The sequence below is a fragment of the Staurois parvus genome, unplaced genomic scaffold (genome assembly GCF_062004578.1).
Source record: "Staurois parvus isolate SC_StPar_1 unplaced genomic scaffold, SC_StPar_1.0 ptg001344l, whole genome shotgun sequence".
Classification (NCBI taxonomy): domain Eukaryota; kingdom Metazoa; phylum Chordata; class Amphibia; order Anura; family Ranidae; genus Staurois; species Staurois parvus.
Genome location: NW_028319140.1, coordinates 468096 through 491730, shown reverse-complemented (window position 1 = coordinate 491730; position 23635 = coordinate 468096). Strand labels below are relative to the sequence as shown.

General features: G+C 47.3%; 1 protein-coding gene across 1 annotated transcript in view; it reads right to left on the bottom strand.

Annotated features, from left to right (window-relative positions):
- Nucleotides 1–23635, bottom strand: part of HELZ (helicase with zinc finger) — a 115680-nt gene that overhangs the window by 5941 nt on the left and 86104 nt on the right. Inside the window, exons 23-29 of the mRNA XM_089661465.1 lie at nt 23461–23509; nt 20698–20882; nt 12172–12376; nt 10225–10301; nt 7779–8352; nt 6933–7149; nt 5019–5529 (exon numbers count right to left, since the gene is read on the bottom strand). Coding sequence (XP_089517591.1) covers nt 5019–5529; nt 6933–7149; nt 7779–8352; nt 10225–10301; nt 12172–12376; nt 20698–20882; nt 23461–23509 — 1818 coding nt within the window. The remainder of the gene's footprint in view (nt 1–5018; nt 5530–6932; nt 7150–7778; nt 8353–10224; nt 10302–12171; nt 12377–20697; nt 20883–23460; nt 23510–23635) is intronic.

The following is a 23635-nucleotide window of genomic DNA, read 5'->3' as shown; positions in this document are numbered from 1 at the left end:
GCTGCGATGGTATCAAGCGATAATTAAATGCCAATTAGCTTCAATGAACAATGGCAGACACGCTCAATTAGGAGGCATTATCAAAGAGCGAACGGCGGGCTCTGTGCGTACGAGACGCGGTGATGAAGAGCCCCCCCCCAGAACGACAGACTTTTCTTGTAGAAGTGGATTCCGCCCCCAGCGATGACAGCCGCCTCCCCCCACCCGTACGCTTTCACACGTGAGGAAAAGTGGATGACAGCCACCGCCAGCACCATTATGTAAGCAGCGAGCGCACGTTCGCACCTGGGAGCACGCTGGAGACGCGGTGAGAACAGCCGAGGATGAAGGACGGGATGTCAGACCCCAGCCATGGATCATGACGTGTGGAATATGGATTTACAGACAAATCAGCATCGAGGAAACGATCGGCAGCGCCTGCCATTCCCACAATCAATTCCTGTGGCCCCCGATCGCTTATCTATAGAGCCCGACACAACTGCATGTCAATGTCTTCTCCTGTCAGAGAACTAAAACCCCCAAAACACTCCTCTCCTCCCTCCGGCGGTCACATCCCCCCAGCGGCCGCTGTTCTCTTCTCATTGGGTGCCGGGGTTTTGGGCTCTTGATTGGCTGACGGGGATGACCTCATCCTGAGCATGCATACAGGAGTCAGTCATTCCAGCAAGCCAAAGTGTGTTGCGAATGAACACAGAGATGTGCATGTGCAGCTCAGTGTACATTCCGGAGAACACTGTGAGCAGCCAGCTACGTTTCTATGATGGCAGAATACACAGCGCACGCCTGTTCTGCAATAAAAAGATGCCTCCGTTTTTCAAAATGGAGGTTTAGATCTACTTGAACCACGTCAGGATCCACAGTACACTGCGGCCCGTACAAGCACGGCCTCTCTGAGAACAGGGCGCGCATGTGCCCCCCCCCCCACTGTGATTAAACAGCAGGATTGTCAGCAGGTCCTGGCCAGTGATACATGGCTGGGACCAGCTGATCGGCTGTGTCCATCCGCAACACAGAGCTCCGTGTTGACAATCAACACAGGACTCGGTACAGAGGAAAGATCTCTTTGTTTCTTCTCCCTGCAATATAGGGAGAAGAAACAAAAATATTTAGTAAAATAGAAAACAAAGATATTTAGTAAAATAGAAAACAAAGCTATTTAGTAAAAGCAGCACATAATACACACATTACACACGTTAGGCACACACTTAACCCCTTCATTACACGATGTTAACCCCTTCCCAGCCAGTGTCATTAGTACAGTGACAGTGTATAGTATTATGATCACTGTATTAATGTCACTGCAGACGTGTCAGTAACTCAGTTCCCACCAAGTATCAGTTAGTGTCAGATTGCCCGCCAACTCTGTAAGTCGCTGATCACCGCCATTACTAGAATAAAAAAAAAAAAAAAAAAAAAAAAAAAATTCAGACAAACCAAATCAACATACACTTATTGGGATTTTTGTTTTGACCCCAAAAAACTTGGCCTAAATTTATGTGGAAATGGGATTTTTTATTTTTTTTTTAATATGACAGGTTTCATAGCAGGAATATTTTTTAATTGGTTTTTAAGTGGTTGTAATGATTAAAGATTTTGTTTTTCACCTTAACTCTTTTGCTGCCAGGTTGCTATGTATCCCGGGCTCTACTTGCCCATCTGCAGCTCTGGGACCGCCATGGTGGGTGCCCACCAAGTGGAGGGAGCAGAGTGGACACATGTCCGCTCTCCTCCTCTTCTCGCTGCTAACCCAGAAGCATTGTGTAAAATGTCACTTCGGGGTCGCCATGTCAGTGTCCCCAGCCAGTATGGCCAAGGGAGGCATGTAGTCTCTTAGACCCCTGATAGCTCAATAAAGAGAACCTATCACCAAAAAAAAGATTAAAAAAAAAACAAAAACCACATATGGGAACGTTTTGTCCCCGAAGAAAAAAAAAGTTAAAATCATTTTAAAAATAGTAAAAAATTAAAATTACACCCAAGTACATAAAAGCACCCAATATTTTTTTTGGAGCACCCTACCCCCACATATATTGTTCTATGAACGTAAGCACACACGTCAAGGGTTGGTTGCGATCACAGGGCACGCCGGAGTGAGAGCAATAATTCTAGCACCAGACCTCCTCTGGTAAAGCCAAACCGATGATCTACGGGAGGAGAGGGAGTTGGGTTGGGGGGGCTTTAAAGCATCGCCTATGGAAAATATAAGGTACTGAAGTTTGTGACCATTTCATGTTGGGTATCTATTTACTCGGTAAAACTTCATCTTTTATATTTTGCCAAAAATTGGGAAAATGTATAGAGTTTCTGTTCCCTAAAATTAACTTAAGTGTATTTTTTACTGAAATTTTGCATTTCATAGACCTTAGCGGTAATATCGTGTGTGCTGGAACTACCACTATTTTATTCTTTGTCTGCTTTCAGAAAATGTATAATGTTTTGGGGGTTTATACAATCTTCAGGCCTAAAATTATTTATTTTAACATGTAAGCAAAAAAAAAAAAAAAAACGCAAAAACTCCGGCAGCGAAACGGGTAAAGCATCCAGCGACCTGAATGATGTGTCATCAAGGGGCACAGCAGGAACTCCTTACTACTGAATGGATCATAAACAATTATCATTTGTATTTACTGTGATAATCGATCTTCCCGGACACTAAAGGAGTAGTAGTTTGGACGGTGATTCTGGCCATATTTAGATGTCTACACTCAACAGACGAGTCAATAAAATGAACGAACGCTCTGACGCGGATCTCACGCAGATTCGGGATTCAAATATTTTTTTGATCTCTACAGACATAAGAATTAATAAAGCAGCGACATCTTTGTATCATTAATTATCTCTAGAAGAACGTACATTTCTCTGTTGGGGTGGAGGGGAAGGATCGCAGATTTAGCCCCGAGGTGACGCCACAGGATGCGCCATGGAAACCGCTGCTGTTCTCTAACATGGAAGGAAAGGAGGAGGGGGTACCAAGAACACCTCCAGCGCGCAGACCTAAATCTTCGGCTTTCATTAACGCCGGCGTGACACTAAGTCGCACTTTGATCTCCACTTTCAAAGAGAGAGATTACTTTAACAGTCTGCCCACACGATTTCCGAAGGCGAGGCGGACGTATCGGCCAATATCCAATCATTTAACGATTCTGCATAATCCGGCGGCGGACAGGCTTCATTAGCGATCCTTCGTATTACAGGCGCGGCCTCTAAGAACAGGGTTAGAGGCAGCGCGGCACGACAGGCCCTGTCTCTTTCATTTATTAAAACCCTGCACTGACGTACGGGAGGGAAGCAAGCATGTGCCCGTTTTATCTGCAGAGCTGGGAAAGAAAATAATATATTCGCAGCAGAAAACGTTCGCTCACACTTCGCCTGGCTAAGAAGCTTAGAGCTGAAAAACCAGAAGCTGATTACACCCCGAGCGTTCTGCCACCGCTAATTAACATTTAAAGGGTCAGTCCATCCCTCACTGATATTGGGATAGGAAGGGACGCTCACAGACTAAAAAAATCAAACATCAATTCTTTTCATGGACCCCCAAAACGGAGATCCTGCCTGCCTATAGGTTATCGCTCCTCTAGCTGCAGGAAGAAAAGTCTCAGTCTTCTTGCTGCAATCTCCTCAGGAAATATTAACTTATAAACCTGGTTCATTTTGCATAGAGTAGGGAAAGGGTTAAAACCCTGGGCAGTGCTCTGTGTTATCTTTGCTGCCTGTCTTCTGTTGGGGAGATTTCTCTTCACTTCCCGTCCAAGAGTCACAGCAGGAAGAGAGAGAACATTTATCAGCCACGAGGTGTGTAGGTGTGTGTGTGTGTGTGCGTGCGTGCGTGCGTGCGTGTGTGTGTGTGTACATATTATTATACAGGATTTATGGCACCATCAGTTTGCTCAGCGCTTTACAATATAACGGGAGACAATACAGCAACAATACAGTTCAATACAAGAGGGATAGGAGGGCCCCGATCCTCGGAGCTTACAATCTAGGACATATACACACACACACATATATATATATACATATGCGCGCGCGCGCACACACAATCTCGGTGGTTATACCAAGATCATAGTTACAACCATAAACCAGGTATTTTTTTTATTTTTTTTTTTACAGTAGGCAATTCTCTACTAAAAGTAATCTGAGGGGCTATACAGCTGCAGGATCACTTTTACAGGCAGTGGAAGGGTGCCTCCCCCCCTTTACCGGGTTCTCCTGTCCCATCAGGGAGCCCAGTAACGCTTTCACTGAGGAGAGTAGCAGAAACGGCAGTGTCCCGCCCCTCTCCTGTGACATCAGAGGTCGGTAGCAATGCGGATTTTGTCACTTCCGGTTTTGGATTGTTTACTGACAAGCCGTTACCAGCTTGTACAGCATCTCAAAACAATCTCAGTTTGATCACATGCTTTGGAGGCCAGCGGAGAGATCTGGGGTGCAACAGACCCCAGATCTCTTCATATACAGGACCAGTCATGGCCTATGCTATTACAAGGGGTATGGTTCATTCCTTGTCATAGCAATAAAGTTGAATAAAAAACAAAAAAATAAAGATACAGTATAAAATACATTTAAATAAAAGATTAAAAAAGTCATTTTCAAGCCAAAAAAATGCATATTTTAACATGCTCCTGAACTCACGCGGTCTGCATTTTGGGCCAAGCACCTGCAATCCACATGGATGTCCAATTGGGATCAGTGGCTGTGTCTGTGCATGACCAGGATTGCCTGCACGGGGATGCACAGAACAACCCGGCAAACACAGCCCTCACACAATGTATGCCTAACTATGCCTGTGTGAACGAAGCCTAAATCCTTCTAAAAATTAAAGGGTCATTCCACCCAAAACAGCTCTCTGTAGTTTCCTTTCCAAATAAGCATCCATTTTACATTCTATTATCCAAGATCTTACACAGGACCCGTTCCCGATTGTAGGGTAAAACGTCAGCTGTAATGACCTTGGAAAATTAGATTCAGACCGGCCTTGTTACCACCAATGAATGAACTGCAATAAAGCTCCAAGTTACCTCTTCTAGATTGTGGAGTGACGTGTTGGACACCGCACGGGGGGCAGGGGGCTGAAATGCTTCCGGTCCAGCTGGCGGCTGATGGTTGGGAACATGGATGAATGGGTTCTGTGGTGGCCTGTGCTGTAAAGGGGGCAGGCCGTAATGAAAACCCTGTCCCATGAGGGGGTTCTGCTGTAGGTTGGCGTAGGCCCAGGAGCCGTCGTGCTGCAGGTATTTCATAGGTGGTGGGGGAGTCATGTGATCTGAAGGCAGGGTGTAGGGGCTGTTGTAGACACTGGCCATGTGTGGGGGGAAGGCGGGGTTGTTGGTCATGTCCATGTCTCGGCTGTTGTCGGTGAAGGTGGGAAAATGACCGCTGTGGTTGGAGGAAGGGGAAGAGAGCGATGGTGGGCTCCGTGGCTGGACCTGTCTGTACTGTAACAGTCTAGACTGTGGAGGAGGCATCTCTGGGAGATCTCTACCATCGCCTGGATCGTGTTGCGACAACTCCCGCAGAAACTCCTGAAACCTGAGGAGAGAGAGCAACAGTTAATGGTGTGATAAGGACACTCTCCTCACACAGCACTAGATACACAGCTATCCTATATCTGATGTTCTTATATACTTTCTTCTGTACCCAATATGAAGGATGGAACAAAGCTGCTGTAATTGATGGGTAACAAAGACCACCTCTTCTACCCAACAGCTCAGCAGCACATGCAAGTTCCTGGACTGGCAATGAATGCCTCTTGCTTTGGTAAGAACTTCTTTATACTGAAGAAAAATATTTGCATACTCCTAACAAGCACTAAAAGTGCTTTAAAATAAGTCATCCCTGACATCTGCTGGTACTGTGGAGTAATTCATCTTCGAAAATCACAAGGGAGACCCAAGTCTGGTTTGATTTTTGCTTGTTCGTTTATATTAGAAGGCCGGATCCCAAGTCCCTGCTACCAGAGGTAATAAGAGGAAAAACGATTTCTGAGTATCTGTTGAGAATTTTAAAGACTTCTGCACAGTGCCGGCTACTACTGAGGTCTTTGAGGACTTTAATATCCATAGTCTGGTCCAAGCGGCTCTTAAAAGTGGATCTACTATAGTCACATATTCATGAGGAATGTAGGCTACAGGTGTAAAACTGCCATATGTAAATAGCAGACCTGTGGAACCCCATCTGGGGCAACAACCATAAAAAAAAACAAAAACACACAAATCCAGCTTTCCTTGAACTCTTCACAATAACAGGTATCAATAGAGACATAAAAGAAAATGTAAACACATGAAGATAGTCAGCTAGAGCAGGCATGTCAAACTGTTGTAACTGGCCCATTATTCCTTCCACGTGGCTTTACATTGACATTTTGGTCCCAGTCTTTTCTATATATCAGTGGTCTCCAAACTGTGGCCCGAGGGGCCGAATGTGGCCCTTTGCATGCCTTTATTCAGCCCCTGGGGCACCACTCCTCTAACTCCAACAATGGGGCATAATTTCTGCCATGGAAACCAACAATGGGGTACTATTTCTCCCCCTGATACCAGCAATGGATCAATATTCCTCCCCCTAATACCAACGATGAGGTACTGCTTACTCCCACTGATGCCAGGACAATTTCTACGCAAACTGGCCACAGTCCAGCCCCACTAAAGTCCAAAGGACAGGAAACTGGCCCTTTGTGTAGAAAGTTTGGAGACCCCTGCTATAAATATTGCATTTTCCGTTTCGCACCTTTATATCTTACATGAAGCAAAAATATAATCTGTGAAAGAAAAGTACAAAATACTTAATAAAAATCAAGGCTTTCTGATTGGATTTCTTACCCCTAAAACTGTATATTTATTATAAAAAAGTGTGGCCCTCAGTGAAATAAATGGGGCCCCTTCCTGGGGTATCCTAGGATAAGTTGGGTAGTCATGAAAGTGTGGCCTTTTTACCTGGAGTAGGTGATCTCTGCCTCCTCCTCTCCTCCGCTGGGTATCTTCCAGTTGGGTCGGACAAGCTGCTGATGGGCCAGGCCCATGGCCTGCATGTGGTGGTGGTGAGGGAATGACAGGTTGGCTTGGCTCAGAAAGGCATTGTGTTCATTCCACTGCTGTATCCGAGACTGTTGCTGCCTCAAAGTCTCCAGTGCCACGTTGCTGTGTATACGATCTGGAAAAGCATGGCGGGGAAAAATTAGAACCAAGTCTTGCTTGTAGGATGGTGGAATGATAAAGAGACCCTGTAAGTGTGTAGTCATTTCCTTGTTACCCAATACTGATCAACGTATCGCCTTCTAGTGAAACCGAGGGACGTTTTTTTCCGATTTCATACTAAAAGCCCAACCGAAGTGAAGGCCACACAGGGAGGTGGGTGCTACTTTTATTAGCCATAAAACCCCTTGCTGTGAACCCTTCTGATTCGGGTTATCTTTGTTACAAAGATATGACCTTTATGACGTTTTGGCCAAGTCCCTCCCACCTGCATGTAACCTGTCCAATAAGAGGGCCCGTAATGTCCGTGTATTCATTCACAGTGGATGAAGAAAAGTGGGCACTAGATCACGCAGGGGTTGTTTTTCTGGGTTTCAAAAGTAAAATCAGACAAACTATGGTGCTTGCAGCTTGGCAGGACTTTTAGATGTTTAAAATGGCTAAAGGGTTTGCTTCAACTTTTGCCCCCCCATTTTAACCCTCCTTGGTAAGTACAGTGAAGCAAAGCCACTCCAAATGTGATATTTCAGTTATAGGTGGAAAGGCTTGGCTAAAACATCGCACATCAATTAAAAGCAGGCCACTCACCTAATGCTTCACCAGCTGCCATAGGTGGAGGCGCTTCCTCCATGTAGCTGTTGATGTGGGAGGACATTAGGGGGTTGTTTTGGGTCATGGAACGGAGGGGGTTATTGACGTCCTGCAGCATGGAAGGAGGTGGCTGTTCAGGGACCATACCGTCCATAGTGGGCGATGGTGGCCGGTGCGGCATGGCGGTGTTGAAGAAAGACTGGCCTGGCTGGAAGGCTGGAGAGAGCTGAGGGGTCTGTGGTGGAGGCTGCTGGATTAAATGGTTATGCTGGGGGAGAATGGGGGCCTGCGGGGAAGGAGGGGGAGGGATTTGGTTCTGTAGCTCTGACAGATGGTTCTGCTGCTGCGGGAGGAGATTCTGCTGCTGCTGTAGAGGGAACTGCGGCCTTTGCAGTGCAGACATATGCTGGAAGGGGCGATTGGGCATGGGGTACTGGGGGTGAGGAGGCGTCAGGTGAATGTTGACTGGCCTCTGGTTGGGGTTCTCTTTACGATGAAATTTAGGATTGGGGAAACCAAGATTGGCTCGAGACTCGGGGCTCCTGGTTTGTGCGTTTGGGTCCAAGTCACCCTAAAAGGGAAAAAAACAAAATGAAATGCTGCCCGCACAGAATCCACTCTTTAAGTGCAACGACGACGACAAGATCCCCGTCATCCCCTATCAGAGTCAGGCTCATGAGCTACCATCAGCCTCTCCGCTCTTCCTGTTGCCTCCTTACCATCTCATTTAAACCCATGATTGCCATGCAATGCAAGCGACTGCAACAAAGTAGTACGGCAATTAGAGACTTAAATCAGGTGTGAGGAGGAGACACTGTGCCTGGTGAACTCTGACTTCTCCCATGTTGTTCAGGTATATCTCCACCTCTTTCAGGTTGCCTTACATTACCCTTGCCTTACATTATTGATCTAACTCTGATATAGACCAGGAGTCTCCAAACTATTCAAACAAAAGGCCAGTATACTGTGCTTCAGACTTTAGGAGGGCCGGATTAGGGCCAGCGAGGATAGAAAATGTCCTGGCCCCAGACAGTGAGAATAAACATGGCCTCAGGGTTGTTAGTCAACAGGAGGAGGAGGAGTGCCCCCCCCCCCTCATTGGTATTAGTGGGAGGAATAGTACCCCATCACTGATGTCAGTGGGAGGAATAGTGCCCCATCATTGGTGTCAGTGGGAGGAATAGTGCCCCATCATTGGTGTCAGTGGGAGGAATAGTGCCCCATCATTGGTGTCAGTGGGAGGAGTAGTGCCGCATCATTGGTATCAGTGGGAGGAATAGTGCTCCATCATTGGTGTCAGTGGGAGGAATAGTGCTCCATCATTGGTATCAGTGGGAGGAATAGTGCCCCATCATTGGTGTCAGTGGGAGGAATAGCGCCCCATCATTGGTGTCAGTGGGAGGAATAGCGCCCCATCATTGGTGTCAGTGGGAGGAATAGTGCCCCATCATTGGTGTCAGTGGGAGGAATAGTGTCCCATCATTGGTGTTAGTGGGAGGAATAGTGCCCCATCATTGGTGTCAGTGGGAGGAATAGCGCCCCATCATTGGTGTCAGTGGGAGGAATAGTGCCCCATCATTGGTGTCAGTGGGAGGAATAGTGTCCCATCATTGGTGTCAGTGGGAGGAATAGTGCCCCATCATTGGTATCAGTGGGAGGAATAGTGCCCCACCATTGGTGTCAGTGGGAGGAATAGTGCCCCATCATTGGTATCAGTGGGAGGAATAGTGCCCCATCAATGGTATCAGTTGGAGGAATAGTGCCCCATCATTGGTGTCAGTGGGAGGAGTAGTGCCCCCCCATTGGTATTAATGGGAAGAATAGTACACCATCATTGGTTTCATGGGAAGAAGTACTGCCCCATTGATGGTCTCAGTGGGAACAATAGTGCCTCAAGTGCCAGATAAAGGGTAGCAAAGGGCCACATACGGCCCTTGGGCCGCAGTTTGGAGATGCCTGATATAGACCATGCAGGTGACAGGTCTTATAGAGCAGATAACATTGTAAACTGTCTTTATTATATATCTTTTATTTAAAAAAAACAAAGTCTGTCGGGGAAATGAATAATCCCCACACATTGTGTTTGTAGTCCATATACAGAAGGCTGTGGAATTCTACAGACAGAGAAAATGACTAAACTAAGAACTGACACCAATCGGCTTCCCCTTCATTTTTCCTGTACTGATCAGAAAATGGAGACGCTGATTGGATGTGACGGACAGTCCAGGCTTCCATGTGCTGGCAGTCACCCCGTATAATAAAAGCTGGCACCGGAGACAGCGCTGCATTGCTGGAGATCCGATTGGACTCCACAGTAGGGTCCTGCACTATACAATCTCACAGAGCAGAATGCGTTGCTCATTATATTACCCATAAACCTCTAGACAGGCTGTGCGATGGGAACATAAAGGCCTTAGCAGGAAATAATGAAGTGTTTTATTACCCCTTTACATTCCAAAGGCTTCTTCTCTGGAGTTCGCAGCTTATTCATATCCGATGACGGGCTGTTTTCATTCTTACCTGGGCAAGGAACACAGAGAAGGTCACTACATATTACAGGCAGTGGAAGAGCTCAGCATCTTACACAGCAATTCAATGTACAAGGTGAACTCCCACTGAACGAACAACGTCAAAGGGTGGCGAAGAGCCCCTACAACATCACACGCCACAGAGGGGACTACTAAAGGCCTTATGGGTACAACTGGCAGCTTCCTCCAACGTCGGCGCGGTGTCCCCAAAGTTCAATGAGAAGGTCTTCTTTCCGGGACAATATGGAATAGCTTGGCAGAAACGTATTCCAACACCCACATTTCTGTGAGTTGTATAATAGATATATCTTGGCTCATAAAGGTTTTGGATACAAAAAATATCAGTGCTAGGAACACAGGAACTGGAGGGGTCAAGTTAGACTGGGGGGTTAGCACTACCCAATAGAAAGCTGGCGGAACACCGCAGCATTGTGTCAGTGTATCACCTTGTCCCGCCTGGCCGTCATTTTACTACAGGCCGGGCAGGACATTGGCCATTCTGGGTAGATGGCAAATGGCTTCATCCCCAGAACGCGCCACAGGCCACACTGCAGCATGATCTTGTTTGTGACAGATCAGTGTATCAAGCCAGCCCCAGTACTATGTGATTGCTGTGACCAATCACAGCAAATCACATGACAATAGTACAGAATGGCTGGCGTCCATTCTTTGTGTACTATTGTGTTCATCTCTGGGATTGGTCACAGTGATCACATGGTACAGATAGGGCAAGTCACATCCCATCTGTAACGTGTAATTAGCCGTGGCCAATCTTACCCTAATCACAAATAATAAAAACTGAATGAATTTCATAAAAAAAAAAAAAAGTAGCTTATAGCAGTGAAATTCACTGTTATAAGCAATCATAGCATGTAAAAAAATAAAAATAAAACTACTGATCATCTCCACAGAGATGTACAGTGTTACTATGGTAACACTATTGCTCTGGTCAAAAAAAATCTTAAAAAGAAAAAATGTTTTAATAAAAATAAAAGAATAAAAAAAACAAATATATATATATATATATATATATATATATATATATATATATATTTTTTTTTTTTAAATGTATATATATATTTTATATTCTGTCACCAGTCAATGTCCCGCCACAACATATGATGACACTGTACAGCACTGGTGGCAGTAAAATAAATAGTGGTTGCGAAGGCTAACGGTTTTATACCTTAAAGCATTCTCTGCATTAAGGTCAAAAACCTTTTAGATATAGCTCCCTCCCATGGTCCGAAAATACTTACCTGAGCCCGATCCAGCATTGTGCATGACAGCAGCGGCACCACTCTCCCTCCTCACCGGGCTGCGTGACAGCAGCAAGTCATTGGCTTCCACTGCTGTCAATCAAATAGAGTGACTAGGGAGAGGGAGGTGGGGCTGAGCTGCATTGTGTGTGTCAATAAGTGCACATAGAACAGATTGACAAGTACCCCCCCCCCCGTCCAGCAAGCAGCTTGCTAGGGGGGGAGCCAGGAGCGCTGACGGGGGATCCCAGAAGAGGAGAATCAGGGCTGCTCTGTGCAAAACTATTACACAGAGCAGGTATGTAGAACATGTTTATTATTATAGTAAAACAAAAGCTGAACCTTTAATATCACCTGGAGTGTCAGCACTTTGTATTTGGGTGTATACTATGAGATGGTGAAAACATCTGAGACAACACAGCTGAGCCAAGAACCATGGCAGCCATCCTGAGTTGCCATATACAAGTAGTAGTAGTGAATGTGAGATTCCTGTGATCATCATCTGCAGAAGTGAAGGCTCTGAACTGTCCTGGCCCTTCTCATACTTCATATAGTACACAGATCTCTGCTCCCGGGGATAACAGACTGTACTATAATACATACCATTGCGGCCGAGTTCATGCTGATCTTTGTCCGTGTGCTGCATCTGCTGACCGACATTGACTGGTGAGTGATGGCCGAGACCAAAAGGAATAGGAGAACCCCGGCCATGACCTTGAAGCAGGTTCATGTTGTATGCCATAGCTGGGTGGGTCATAAGCCGGGGGTCAACGGAGAAGCGGCCTTGGTAGTTGGGCGGCCATGGTACCTGAAATCAGAAGTGTTGGTTACACCGGCTGCCGCAAGAGGAGAAACACAGGCAAGCACTTTCATTCAAATACAATGCCATTGGAGCACCTTGGCAGTCAGTATGTCATCAATACAACGCCGTCTGAGTACATGGCTAGGGACAAATTCAGAGAGTTCCCCAGAACACTTACCACCTAGGTCAGGGGTGTCAAACTGGCGGATCTACAGATGTTGTGAAACTACAAGTCCCATCATGCCTCTGCCTTTGGGAATCATGCTTGTAACTGTCGGTTTTGCAATGCCTCATGGGACTTGTAGTTTCCAAACAGCTGGAGGGCCGCCAGTTGGATCTAGGTGGTTGTTGTGTCTATGTAAAGCTACACTGCTGTGCAAAAGCCCCTCTGCCAAGTGTAGTCCCTACTCTAGTATAATGGAACCAATATGAAAAAAGGTCATTTAACAGGAATAAAAGATGAAATGTTCTTTTCATAACGGGCATTCCATTTATAGTGGAGGTATGCACCCAGTTCTGGGCCCAGGCCGCTGCCTCCCTAACCACGATAGGCCAATCGCTCAACAAACGCACAGGCTAGGAGCGTCTTCTGCAAACGTGCATCTTGCTGGAAATGTTTATGAACAACAGATACAGACAACGTATTTCGGGGGGACGGGACGTCCCTTTCTTTAGAGCTTGGACAACGATTGCTGGTTTGATCAGGAAGAAATTACATATTGTGTTCTAATGGCATGTAAAGGGATTCAGCCGGCTGTACACATGGGACACGCTCACTACCTACGGTCCAGTCTTAAAGTCATTCTAAAGGACTAAATTAAAAAAAAATCATGTCTATGCTTACAGTAGTTTTGCACAGAGCAGCCCAGATCCTCCTAATCTCAGGTCCCCCGCCGAAACGCCTGGCCCCTCCCTCCTGTCAGGTGTCCCCAAAGCAAGCAGCTTGCTATGGGGGCACCCGGGCATGCACACTCCCAGCCGCTTCTCCATGTGTCCATTCACACACAGAATCGTGACTCGGCCCCGTCTCCTCTCTCTTCTCATTAGCACACTGGCTGTGATTAGTAGGAGCCAATGGCTCCCACGGCAGTCTCAGCCAATAAGGAGAGGGAGTCCTGGGATAGCCAAGACAACAGTGCACATTTCTGGATCGAGAAGGGGCTTAGGTGAGTATTGGGGGGCTGCACAGGGGTGGTTTTTTACCTTCATGCATGAAATGGATGAAGGAAGTAAAAAACCTTGAGCCTTTACAACCACTTTAATTTCAGGTTCTCCATATCATTTCACCCCGACTGTATCACCAATATTTGTCCAAGCCCTAAAGAAGGGGGAATCTTCCCCTGAAACATGCTGGATGCATCTATTGTTCCCGAGCAAAGGTTGCCCACATGGAAGAAAAATTTATTTGAAATATATTTGCAAAATATTCTTTCCAAATATATTGCGATATATTTGAAATGCTACAATTTGGCCGTATTCAATATATTTCAAAATATATATATTCTGCATGTTGAAATGCGTTACAAAATATATGAAAAATACATTTCAAATATACTGTATGTCTTTAAAAATACAAATCTACATTTTGGAACGCATTTACAAGCATATGTAAAAATATATGTTAAAATTACTTTTTTATATGTAAAAAAAGTGTAAGGTTTGGTGTAGGGGGGATTAGGGTGTGGGGTTGTTTCTCAAGGGTTGGGCTTGGCCCCCTAGTTCCAGTGAAGGGAACTCTTAAGGCAACATGTTGGACAATTTCATGTTCCCAACTTTGTGGGAGGAGTTTGGGGATGGCCTCTTCCTGTTCCAACATGACTGCCCCCCAGTGCACAAAGCAAGGTCCATAAAGACATGGAGGAGCCAGTTTGGGGTGGAGGAACTTGACTGCCCTGCACGGAGTCCTGACCTCAACCCCATAGAACACCTTTGGGATGAATTAGCGGAGACTGCGAGCCAGGCCCCCTCCCCCGACATCAGTGCCTGACCTGACAAATGTGCTTCTGGAAGAATGGTCCAACCTTCCCATAGACACCCTCCTAAACCTTGTGGACGGCCTTCCCAGAAGAGGTGAAGCTGTTATAGCTGCAAAGGGCGGAGCCAACTCAATATTGAACCCTACGGACTAAGACTGGGGGGCCATTAAAAGGTCATGTGTGTGGAAAGACCGGCGGCCCAATACTGCAGGCAATATAGTGTGTCTGCAGCACAGGAGTGAAGCGCGTCTGCAGCACAGGAGTGAAGCGCGCCTGCAGCACAGGAGTGAAGCGCGCCTGCAGCACAGGAGTGAAGCGCGCCTGCAGCACAGGAGTGAAGCGCGCCTGCAGCACAGGAGTGAAGCGCGCCTGCAGCACAGGAGTGAAGCGCGCCTGCAGCACAGGAGTGAAGCGCGCCTGCAGCACAGGAGTGAAGCGCGCCTGCAGCACAGGAGTGAAGCGCGCCTGTAGTAGAGGGGTGAAGTGCGTCTGTAGTAGAGGAGTGAAGCGCGTCTGTAGTAGAGGAGTGAAGCGTGTCTGCAGTAGAGGAGTGAAGCGTGTTTGTAGTAGAGGGGTGAAGCGTGTCTGTAGTAGAGGAGTGAAGCGTGTCTGCAGTAGAGGAGTGAAGCGTGTCTGTAGTAGAGGAGTGAAGCGTGTCTGCAGTAGAGGAGTGACGCGTGTCTGCAGTAGAGGAGTGACGCGTGTCTGCAGTAGAGGAGTGAAGCGTGTCTGCAGTAGAGGAGTGACGCGTGTCTGCAGTAGAGGAGTGAAGCGTGTCTGTAGTAGAGGAGTGACGCGTGTCTGCAGTAGAGGAGTGAAGCGTGTCTGCAGTAGAGGGGTGAAGCGTGTTTGTAGTAGAGGGGTGAAGCGTGTTTGTAGTAGAGGGGTGAAGCGTGTTTGTAGTAGAGGAGTGAAGCGTGTCTGCAGTAGAGGGGTGAAGCGTGTTTGTAGTAGAGGGGTGAAGCGTGTTTGTAGTAGAGGGGTGAAGCGTGTTTGTAGTAGAGGAGTGAAGCGTGTCTGCAGTAGAGGAGTGAAGCGTGTCTGCAGTAGAGGAGTGAAGCGTGTTTGTAGTAGAGGAGTGAAGCGTGTCTGTAGTAGAGGAGTGATGCGTGTCTGTAGTAGAGGAGTGATGCGTGTCTGTAGTAGAGGAGTGAAGCGTGTCTGCAGTAGAGGAGTGAAGCGTGTCTGTAGCAGAGGGGTGATGCGTGTCTGTAGTAGAGGGGTGAAGCGTGTCTGCAGTAGAGGAGCGAAGCGTGTTTGTAGTAGAGGAGTGAAGCGTGTCTGTAGTAGAGGAGTGAAGCGTGTCTGTAGTAGAGGAGTGAAGCGTGTCTGCAGTAGAGGAGTGAAGCGTGTCTGTAGTAGAGGCGTGAAGCGTGTCTGTAGTAGAGGAGTGATGCGTGTACAATACGGCTCTGCACCTTTAACGCCGTGGTGAAGGGGAGGATGGTGGTGCGCTGAACGAACATTTGCCATGGTAATCTGCTCTTGTATTCGCTCCGGGCCGTGCAGTCACCGCGAGTCAGCAGCAGTTGAAATCACATGGGATCAGGCTGTAAAACGCGCCGTGCGTGAAAATATTCAGAGCACAGTGCAGCACACAGCGGGGAGAGGATTTTCTTTTGTCTGTAGATTTCCTGAAGTTATAATGAGGTAGTATGACAGCAATTTCGGATGTGATGGAGGTTCATGGACGACTTCTTTATATGGTTGTTACTTGCCAAAGGAAATCATCGTCAACATCATCAGTAAATCTACAAGTGGCAGCTAAGATTTCCTCAAGTCTTGACGAGAACCGGTCCCAACTATGTTTATGCAAAAACATTCAGCCTTCAATGAATTCATGAAAGATTCATGTTTGCCGGCTTCTTTCGCTTTACTTGCTCGCAGCCCAACTCTTCAGCTTGAGAGTCAGGGATGGGAAGTCACATGAATTCTGACAATGGCGATTCCTGTAAACTGTCTGATCTCACAGGCTGTCCCCTCGTTCCTCAGAGAGCAGAACAGTGACAAAACACGGCCTTGCAGTCACAGAGGAACTTTAACCACAAAAGGCTGAAAGGGCAGTGCCACTTTAATAGCACTATGGGCCCTTGGCCTGCACTGGGGCCCCTACCAGGGAGATGGTGACGTGTGGTGCGCAGAGCACACCATGGTAAACAGTGAGCGTGGCTAATTATTTTTAATTCAGTTAGAAATTTGTCTGTTTTTTTTTTTTTTATAAACTTTTTTTGCAACTTTTTAAATTTTCTCCCACAATGCTGTTTGGGGGGTCTCTGGTGAGTTATCAGGGGTCTAAAGCCCTGAAGTCTCACGTTTCTCCTGTTCATTCATCTGCAGTGCAGCTGAGGCTGCAGAAAGGAATTGAGGAATGTGTCAAAGGTTCCTAGTCATTCATAACTGAATCATAATAAATTTTAGTTACTATGCTTCCGTTTATAAATGAACACAGTGGGTGATCAGTACCAATCACTGACTTTGTTCATTCAGAAAAGGAAGAATAATGACATTTTTACCGGCCCCTTCCCCCACTCTCCATCCTGAAGATCTCCTGAAGCAGCCGGCAGAAGAGGGAGGACGGAAGCGTTGCAGGGGGGGGTACACAGCAAAGTGTAGGAATAGCTGTTATGCAGAAAAGTTGAGGACATGCAAGTAAGCATCACTGATGTCCACAGAAGACAGAAAGTCTACCTGGTGAAGGTAGATAATGACCGGTCTGGTGGATCGCATTTAAAAATTTTGGCCTTGAATAAAGGCAGTGAGAGCCTTCAGATCCAGAAAGGGGCGAATGCCCTCTTTTGGTGTAAGAAGATAGAAACCACTAAACCATTCTGCTACAGGAACTGCAACAAAGACGCCTTGATCCAGAAGATCCCCCAGAGGCCTTGATCCAGAAGATCCCCCAGAGGCCTTGATCCAGAAGATCCCCCAGAGGCCTTGATCCAGAAGATCCCCCAGAGGCCTTGATCCAGAAGATCCCCCAGAGGCCTTGATCCAGAAGATCCCCCAGAGGCCTTGATCCAGAAGATCCCCCAGAGGCCTTGATCCAGAAGATCCCCCAGAGGCCTTGATCCAGAAGATCCCCCAGAGGCCTTGATCCAGAAGATCCCCCAGAGGCCTTGATCCAGAAGATCCCCCAGAGGCCTTGATCCAGAAGATCCCAGAGGCCTTGATCCAGAAGATCCCAGAGGCCTTGATCCAGAAGATCCCAGAGGCCTTGATGCAGAAGATCCCAGAGGCCTTGATGCAGAAGATCCCAGAGGCCTAGATGCAGAAGATCCCAGAGGCCTAGATGCAGAAGATCCCAGAGGCCTAGATGCAGAAGATCCAAGAGGACTAGATGCAGAAGATCCAAGAGGCCTAGATGCAGAAGATCCAAGAGGCCTAGATGCAGAAGATCCAAGAGGCCTAGATGCAGAAGATCCAAGAGGCCTAGATGCAGAAGATCCAAGAGGACTAGATGCAGAAGATCCAAGAGGCCTAGATGCAGAAGATCCAAGAGGCCTAGATGCAGAAGATCCAAGAGGCCTAGATGCAGAAGATCCAAGAGGCCTAGATGGAGATCTGCTAGCCTATACAGTGATACAAAGGGCTGGAGGTGGGAAACTGAGGCGGGGGCAAGGAGTGAAACACCAGGTGTAGTCTGGGGATATTCTACAACAAAGTGACTAAGAAACAAGCTGTCCAAGTAACTGTGAAGGTCAACAAATGCTGACCCCTTGGAGAGTTCGAGGATTTCAATGAGGAGGTTGAAGGAGGGAAGAAGAAAAAGGAAATTTCCTAACGTTTGAATAGAAGAAAGACTCCAGCTCATTCCTTAGGCTTCTTTTGTTGAGGAAAATGGTTGCTCTTGCCACCAGTAGCATTCAAGATATCAAAAGGTGATCTGAAAAGACATTTTCTTTCAGAGGAAAAGGGAATCAAATGCTTCTTGCACAGGAGTTCTGCATTCCAGCAACCAAAGTGCCGAATGCATATTTACCAACATGAGATACATGCAAGAGATGAGACGTGAGGCTCCCAGAAGACCACTGAAGCTGAAATTTAACACCACAGCCATCTGCTGCAGACACTCAATAAAATCAAAGCATCTTTTTAAAGGATTTTGATCGGTCATAGCCTGACAAAGTATGGTCACAAGCCAGGATTTGGGAGGGCAGGAGCAGCACGGGAGAACAGAGCTCTAAGGAAGGGCCTTCAAACAGCCTATTGACTGGCAGACAGGGGCACGCTCCACCACAAACACTAAGTGCCTTTGTAAGGTGGGACACTGCCAGGTCCATAGTGGGAATAGACTAGTTCTGTACAAAATCCCCACCAAACCGTTATAAGACTAATAAAAGTTCGGGGGAGTCTCCAGAATCCACAGAGTTGGAAAAGTGGGTGCAAAGATAAAGTCCTTTTGACTCTAGGAGTCTCGGCTAGAGACAGCACTGGAAGACTCAAAAGGCAGATCCTCTAGTTTCGGAGTGGCATGCACTGCATCAGTTATTTTGGCTGTAAGAGCAGTAGACGGCCTCCTCATGGGCAAGCTCAGGCACTCATGAAACCCTGACCAGCTAGGCGGAGGAGTGGGTTGGAGGGCCTGGGGACGCCAAAGTAAGTGCAGGTGAGCAGCAAGAACAAACTAAGTTCCACGTGGCTCTTTGAAAGCAGGGGGAGAGTGTCCAGCGACCAATGCAAATGCGTACCTCCTGGCCCTCAGCCCAACTGGCCTAATCACTTGAATTTTCAGAGAAAGGGCGTGTGCTGAGACAACACCTATAGATCTGGCCCAGAAAAGAGCTCCACAGTTAACTTTTACCAGGCCAGAGTCTGGAAAGTGCCCCATGAGGAACCCAGTGGCCAATCGGTAACTTCCAGGCTATCCTGGCAACATTCAGTCCAGGTCACTCCAAATGCCAGGGTGAGACCCTATTGGTAAGAGATGTAGTGAAGGGCCTTGACTGAAAAAAAAAATATGAAAGAGCAAAATAACTGCAAGCCAAAAATTGGCCGGGGAGGGGGGCGGAGACCTACACGTGTTACTTTAAAGAGAAGCATGACCAAAATCTCTTGTGGGTCACAGCAATGCATTTATTTCTGCACTCCTGTGACCCAGACTCAGTGACTGATGTCTCAGAGATGGTCTAAGTTCTGCAGGAATCCAGACAATAATGACGGAATGCACCCAGATGCCTGACTGGCAGCTGGCTCAGCCTTTCACCTTTGAGAGGCTGAGCCAGCCGCTGCCACCTCCTCCCCAGCCCAGTGTGCCAATGAGTGCTCTGGAGGCAGAGAGCCATGACTGACAGTCACTGCTCTATAATCAGTGGCGATAACCGGTCACGTGATTACTCAGTTCTTGGTCTTAGAGCCAGCAAATGACAGCTGACAGATAAATGCTGCAACCACATAGGCAAGTATAATTGTTTTCTTTTTTTTTAATCCCGCATTTCTCTTAACTGCAGCAAAGATAAAGGAGATATGCTATGTCAAACAGCTGTGCTGGCGGTGCTGTAAAATTCTCAGGACTGGACAGACAGAAATACAACTCCTTTGGCAGGTAAAACAGCCTTCATATAAGTTATGTATATTTAGTGGATTGCCTGCTGTTCAGCTTCAACAAGCCAATAAAGGCAATCACCAGACATAAAGGTCAGCACAGCGGCTAAATGGTTAGCACTTCCCGGCAGTACTCGGGTTGTTGGTTCGAATCCCAACCATGGCACCACCTGCCTGGAGTTGGCATGTTCTCCCTGTGCCTGCTTGGGTTTCCTCTGGGTACTCCGGTTTCCTCCCACATTCCAAAGACATGCTGGTAGGTGAATTGGCACCTGTCTAATTGTCCCTAGTATGTGTATGTATGAATGTGAGTTAGGGACCTTAGATTGTATGCTCCTCGGGGGCGGGGACTGATGTGAATGTACAATATATATGTAAAGCGCTATGTAAATTGACAGCGCTATATAAGTACCTGTAATAAATAAATAAAATGAAATGGGTCACAAACCTGAAGGGGCTCATTTTTTTGTCTATATGTACCTATAAAAGCTCCAAGGATCAGGCCCTCCTATCCCTCTTGTATTGAACTGTATTGTTACTGTACTGTCTCCCTCCATAATGTAAAGCGCTGAGCAAACTGTTGGTGCCATATAAGTCCTGTATAATAATAATAATAATCATAATAAAACAGGGACCTGGCATGGTGGACGGTCGCAAGCTCTGCACAGGCACTAAAGCCACAGAATATAGGAAAGTTAATATCACCAACCCTACATATGGACTTTCCCTCTCTGTAAGAATCAAATACTCTAGCTGAAATCTTCATTATAATCCCTGTGCAGGGCACCAATCAGAGGAGCAGGTACTTACAGGTAAAGGAACGGACATGACCATATTCCCCCCGTAGACAGCCGGGACGTAGAGGATACTGGTACCGGTGTGGGGATCTATTCTCTGCACGGGGCTCGGAGATTTGCCCATGTTGTTGTGTGGACCCATTGGAGGCGTGTACGCTCGGATAGGGTTGCCAATCAGCACAGATGGGTTGGGCTGAACTACAACAGAAAAAAGGATAAAATAATAAAAACAAAAAGCTTAGAATATCAATTTTCCTATCACCAGTGCAATATTTATCTGAGCGAAGTATGACACGAATCATTATCTAGGCCTTGCATGCTTCTATAGGTGTCATAAAGAATGACAAGATAATAAATGAGGAGCTCATAATAAGTAGCAGACAGAAATCCTGTCACACATCTCCTAGATTGTAAGCTCCCAGGATCAGGGCCCTCCCTATTAGATTGTAAGCTCCCAGGATCAGCCCTCCCTATTAGATTGTAAGCTCCCAGGATCAGCCCCTCCCTCCTAGATTGTAAGCTCCCAGGATCAGGCCCTCCCTATTAGATTGTAAGCTCCCAGGATCAGGCCCTCCCTATTAGATTGTAAGCTCCCAGAATCAGGCCCTCCCTATTAGATTGTAAGCTCCCAGGATCAGGCCCTCCCTATTAGATTGTAAGCTCCCAGGATCAGGCCCTCCCTATTAGATTGTAATCCCCCAGGATCAGGCCCTCCCTATTAGATTGTAAGCTCCCAGGATCAGGCCCTCCCTATTAGATTGTAAGCTCCCAGGATCAGGCCCTCCCTATTAGATTGTAAGCTCCCAGGATCAGGCCCTCCCTATTAGATTGTAAGCTCCCAGGATCAGGCCCTCCCTATTAGATTGTAAGCTCCCAGGATCAGGCCCTCCCTATTAGATTGTAAGCTCCCAGGTTCAGGCCCTCCCTATTAGATTGTAAGCTCCCAGGATCAGGCCCTCCCTATTAGATTGTAAGCTCCCAGGATCAGGCCCTCCCTATTAGATTGTAAGCTCCCAGGATCAGGCCCTCCCTATTAGATTGTAAGCTCCCAGGATCAGGCCCTCCCTATTAGATTGTAAGCTCCCAGGATCATCCCCTCCCTCCTAGATTGTAAGCTCCCAGGATCAGGCCCTCCCTATTAGATTGTAAGCTCCCAGGATCAGGCCCTCCCTATTAGATTGTAAGCCCCCAGGATCAGGCCCTCCCTATTAGATTGTAAGCTCCCAGGATCAGGCCCTCCCTATTAGATTGTAAGCTCCCAGGATCAGGCCCTCCCTATTAGATTGTAAGCTCCCAGGATCAGGCCCTCCCTATTAGATTGTAAGCTCCCAGGATCAGGCCCTCCCTATTAGATTGTAAGCTCCCAGGATCAGGCCCTCCCTATTAGATTGTAAGCTCCCAGGATCAGGGCCTCCCTATTAGATTGTAAGCTCCCAGGATCAGGCCCTCCCTATTAGATTGTAAGCTCCCAGGATCAGGCCCTCCCTATTAGATTGTAAGCTCCCAGGATCAGGCCCTCCCTATTAGATTGTAAGCTCCCAGGATCAGGCCCTCCCTATTAGATTGTAAGCTCCCAGGATCAGGGCCTCCCTATTAGATTGTAAGCTCCCAGGATCAGGCCCTCCCTATTAGATTGTAAGCCCCCAGGATCAGGCCCTCCCTATTAGATTGTAAGCTCCCACAATCAGGCCCTCCCTATTAGATTGTAAGCTCCCAGGATCAGGCCCTCCCTATTAGATTGTAAGCTCCCAGGATCAGGCCCTCCCTATTAGATTGTAAGCTCCCAGGATCAGGCCCTCCCTATTAGATTGTAAGCTCCCAGGATCAGCCCCTCCCTATTAGATTGTAAGCTCCCAGGATCAGCCCCTCCCTCCTAGATTGTAAGCTCCCAGGATCAGGCCCTCCCTATTAGAATGTAAGCCCCCAGGATCAGGCCCTCCCTATTAGATTGTAAGCCCCCAGGATCAGGCCCTCCCTATTAGATTGTAAGCTCCCAGGATCAGGCCCTCCCTATTAGATTGTAAGCCCCCAGGATCAGGCCCTCCCTATTAGATTGTAAGCTCCCAGGATCAGGCCCTCCCTATTAGATTGTAAGCTCCCAGGATCAGGCCCTCCCTATTAGATTGTAAGCTCCCAGGATCAGGCCCTCCCTATTAGATTGTAAGCCCCCAGGATCAGGCCCTCCCTATTAGATTGTAAGCTCCCAGGATCAGGCCCTCCCTATTAGATTGTAAGCTCCCAGGATCAGGCCCTCCCTATTAGATTGTAAGCTCCCAGGATCAGGCCCTCCCTATTAGATTGTAAGCTCCCAGGATCAGGCCCTCCCTATTAGATTGTAAGCTCCCAGGATCAGCCCCTCCCTATAAGATTGTAAGCTCCCAGGATCAGGCCCCTCCCTCCTAGATTGTAAGCTCCCAGGATCAGGCCCTCCTATCCCTCTTGTATTGATCTGTATTGTCTCCCGTTATATTGTACAGCGCTGAGCAAACTGTTGGCGCCATAAATCCTGTATAATAATAACTGAAGGTCTGTGATAGTCCAATGTCTAAGGCCTACACGTTACTACACAAAGGTGTCAAGAGGGTAACAGAGCTGATGTGGAAAAAAAACAAGCTCTGTGCGGGTGGCACAGCGGCTGCACAGATTTTTGGGCAGATCCGCAGCGGCACCACCCGCACAGATGTGAACCTAGCCTTCATCTATGCTGAGAGAGGTCAATATGTGGGGCCTTGTGGTCTCTCGCCTTCTCAGGAAAATCAGAAACAAGTCAGCTTACCCATTGCTTCGCCTTGAAAGTGCTCATTCTGATTGTGATGACCTTTGCCCTGGAAACACAAGTAACCAATGTTTAATTTGTCATTCTTAACCGGTGTCCACGTCACATGAAAACACACTGGGGCTCTTAGTGCTCTTTCACACAGGCAGCTGAGCTGCGGTTTTACCACCCACCA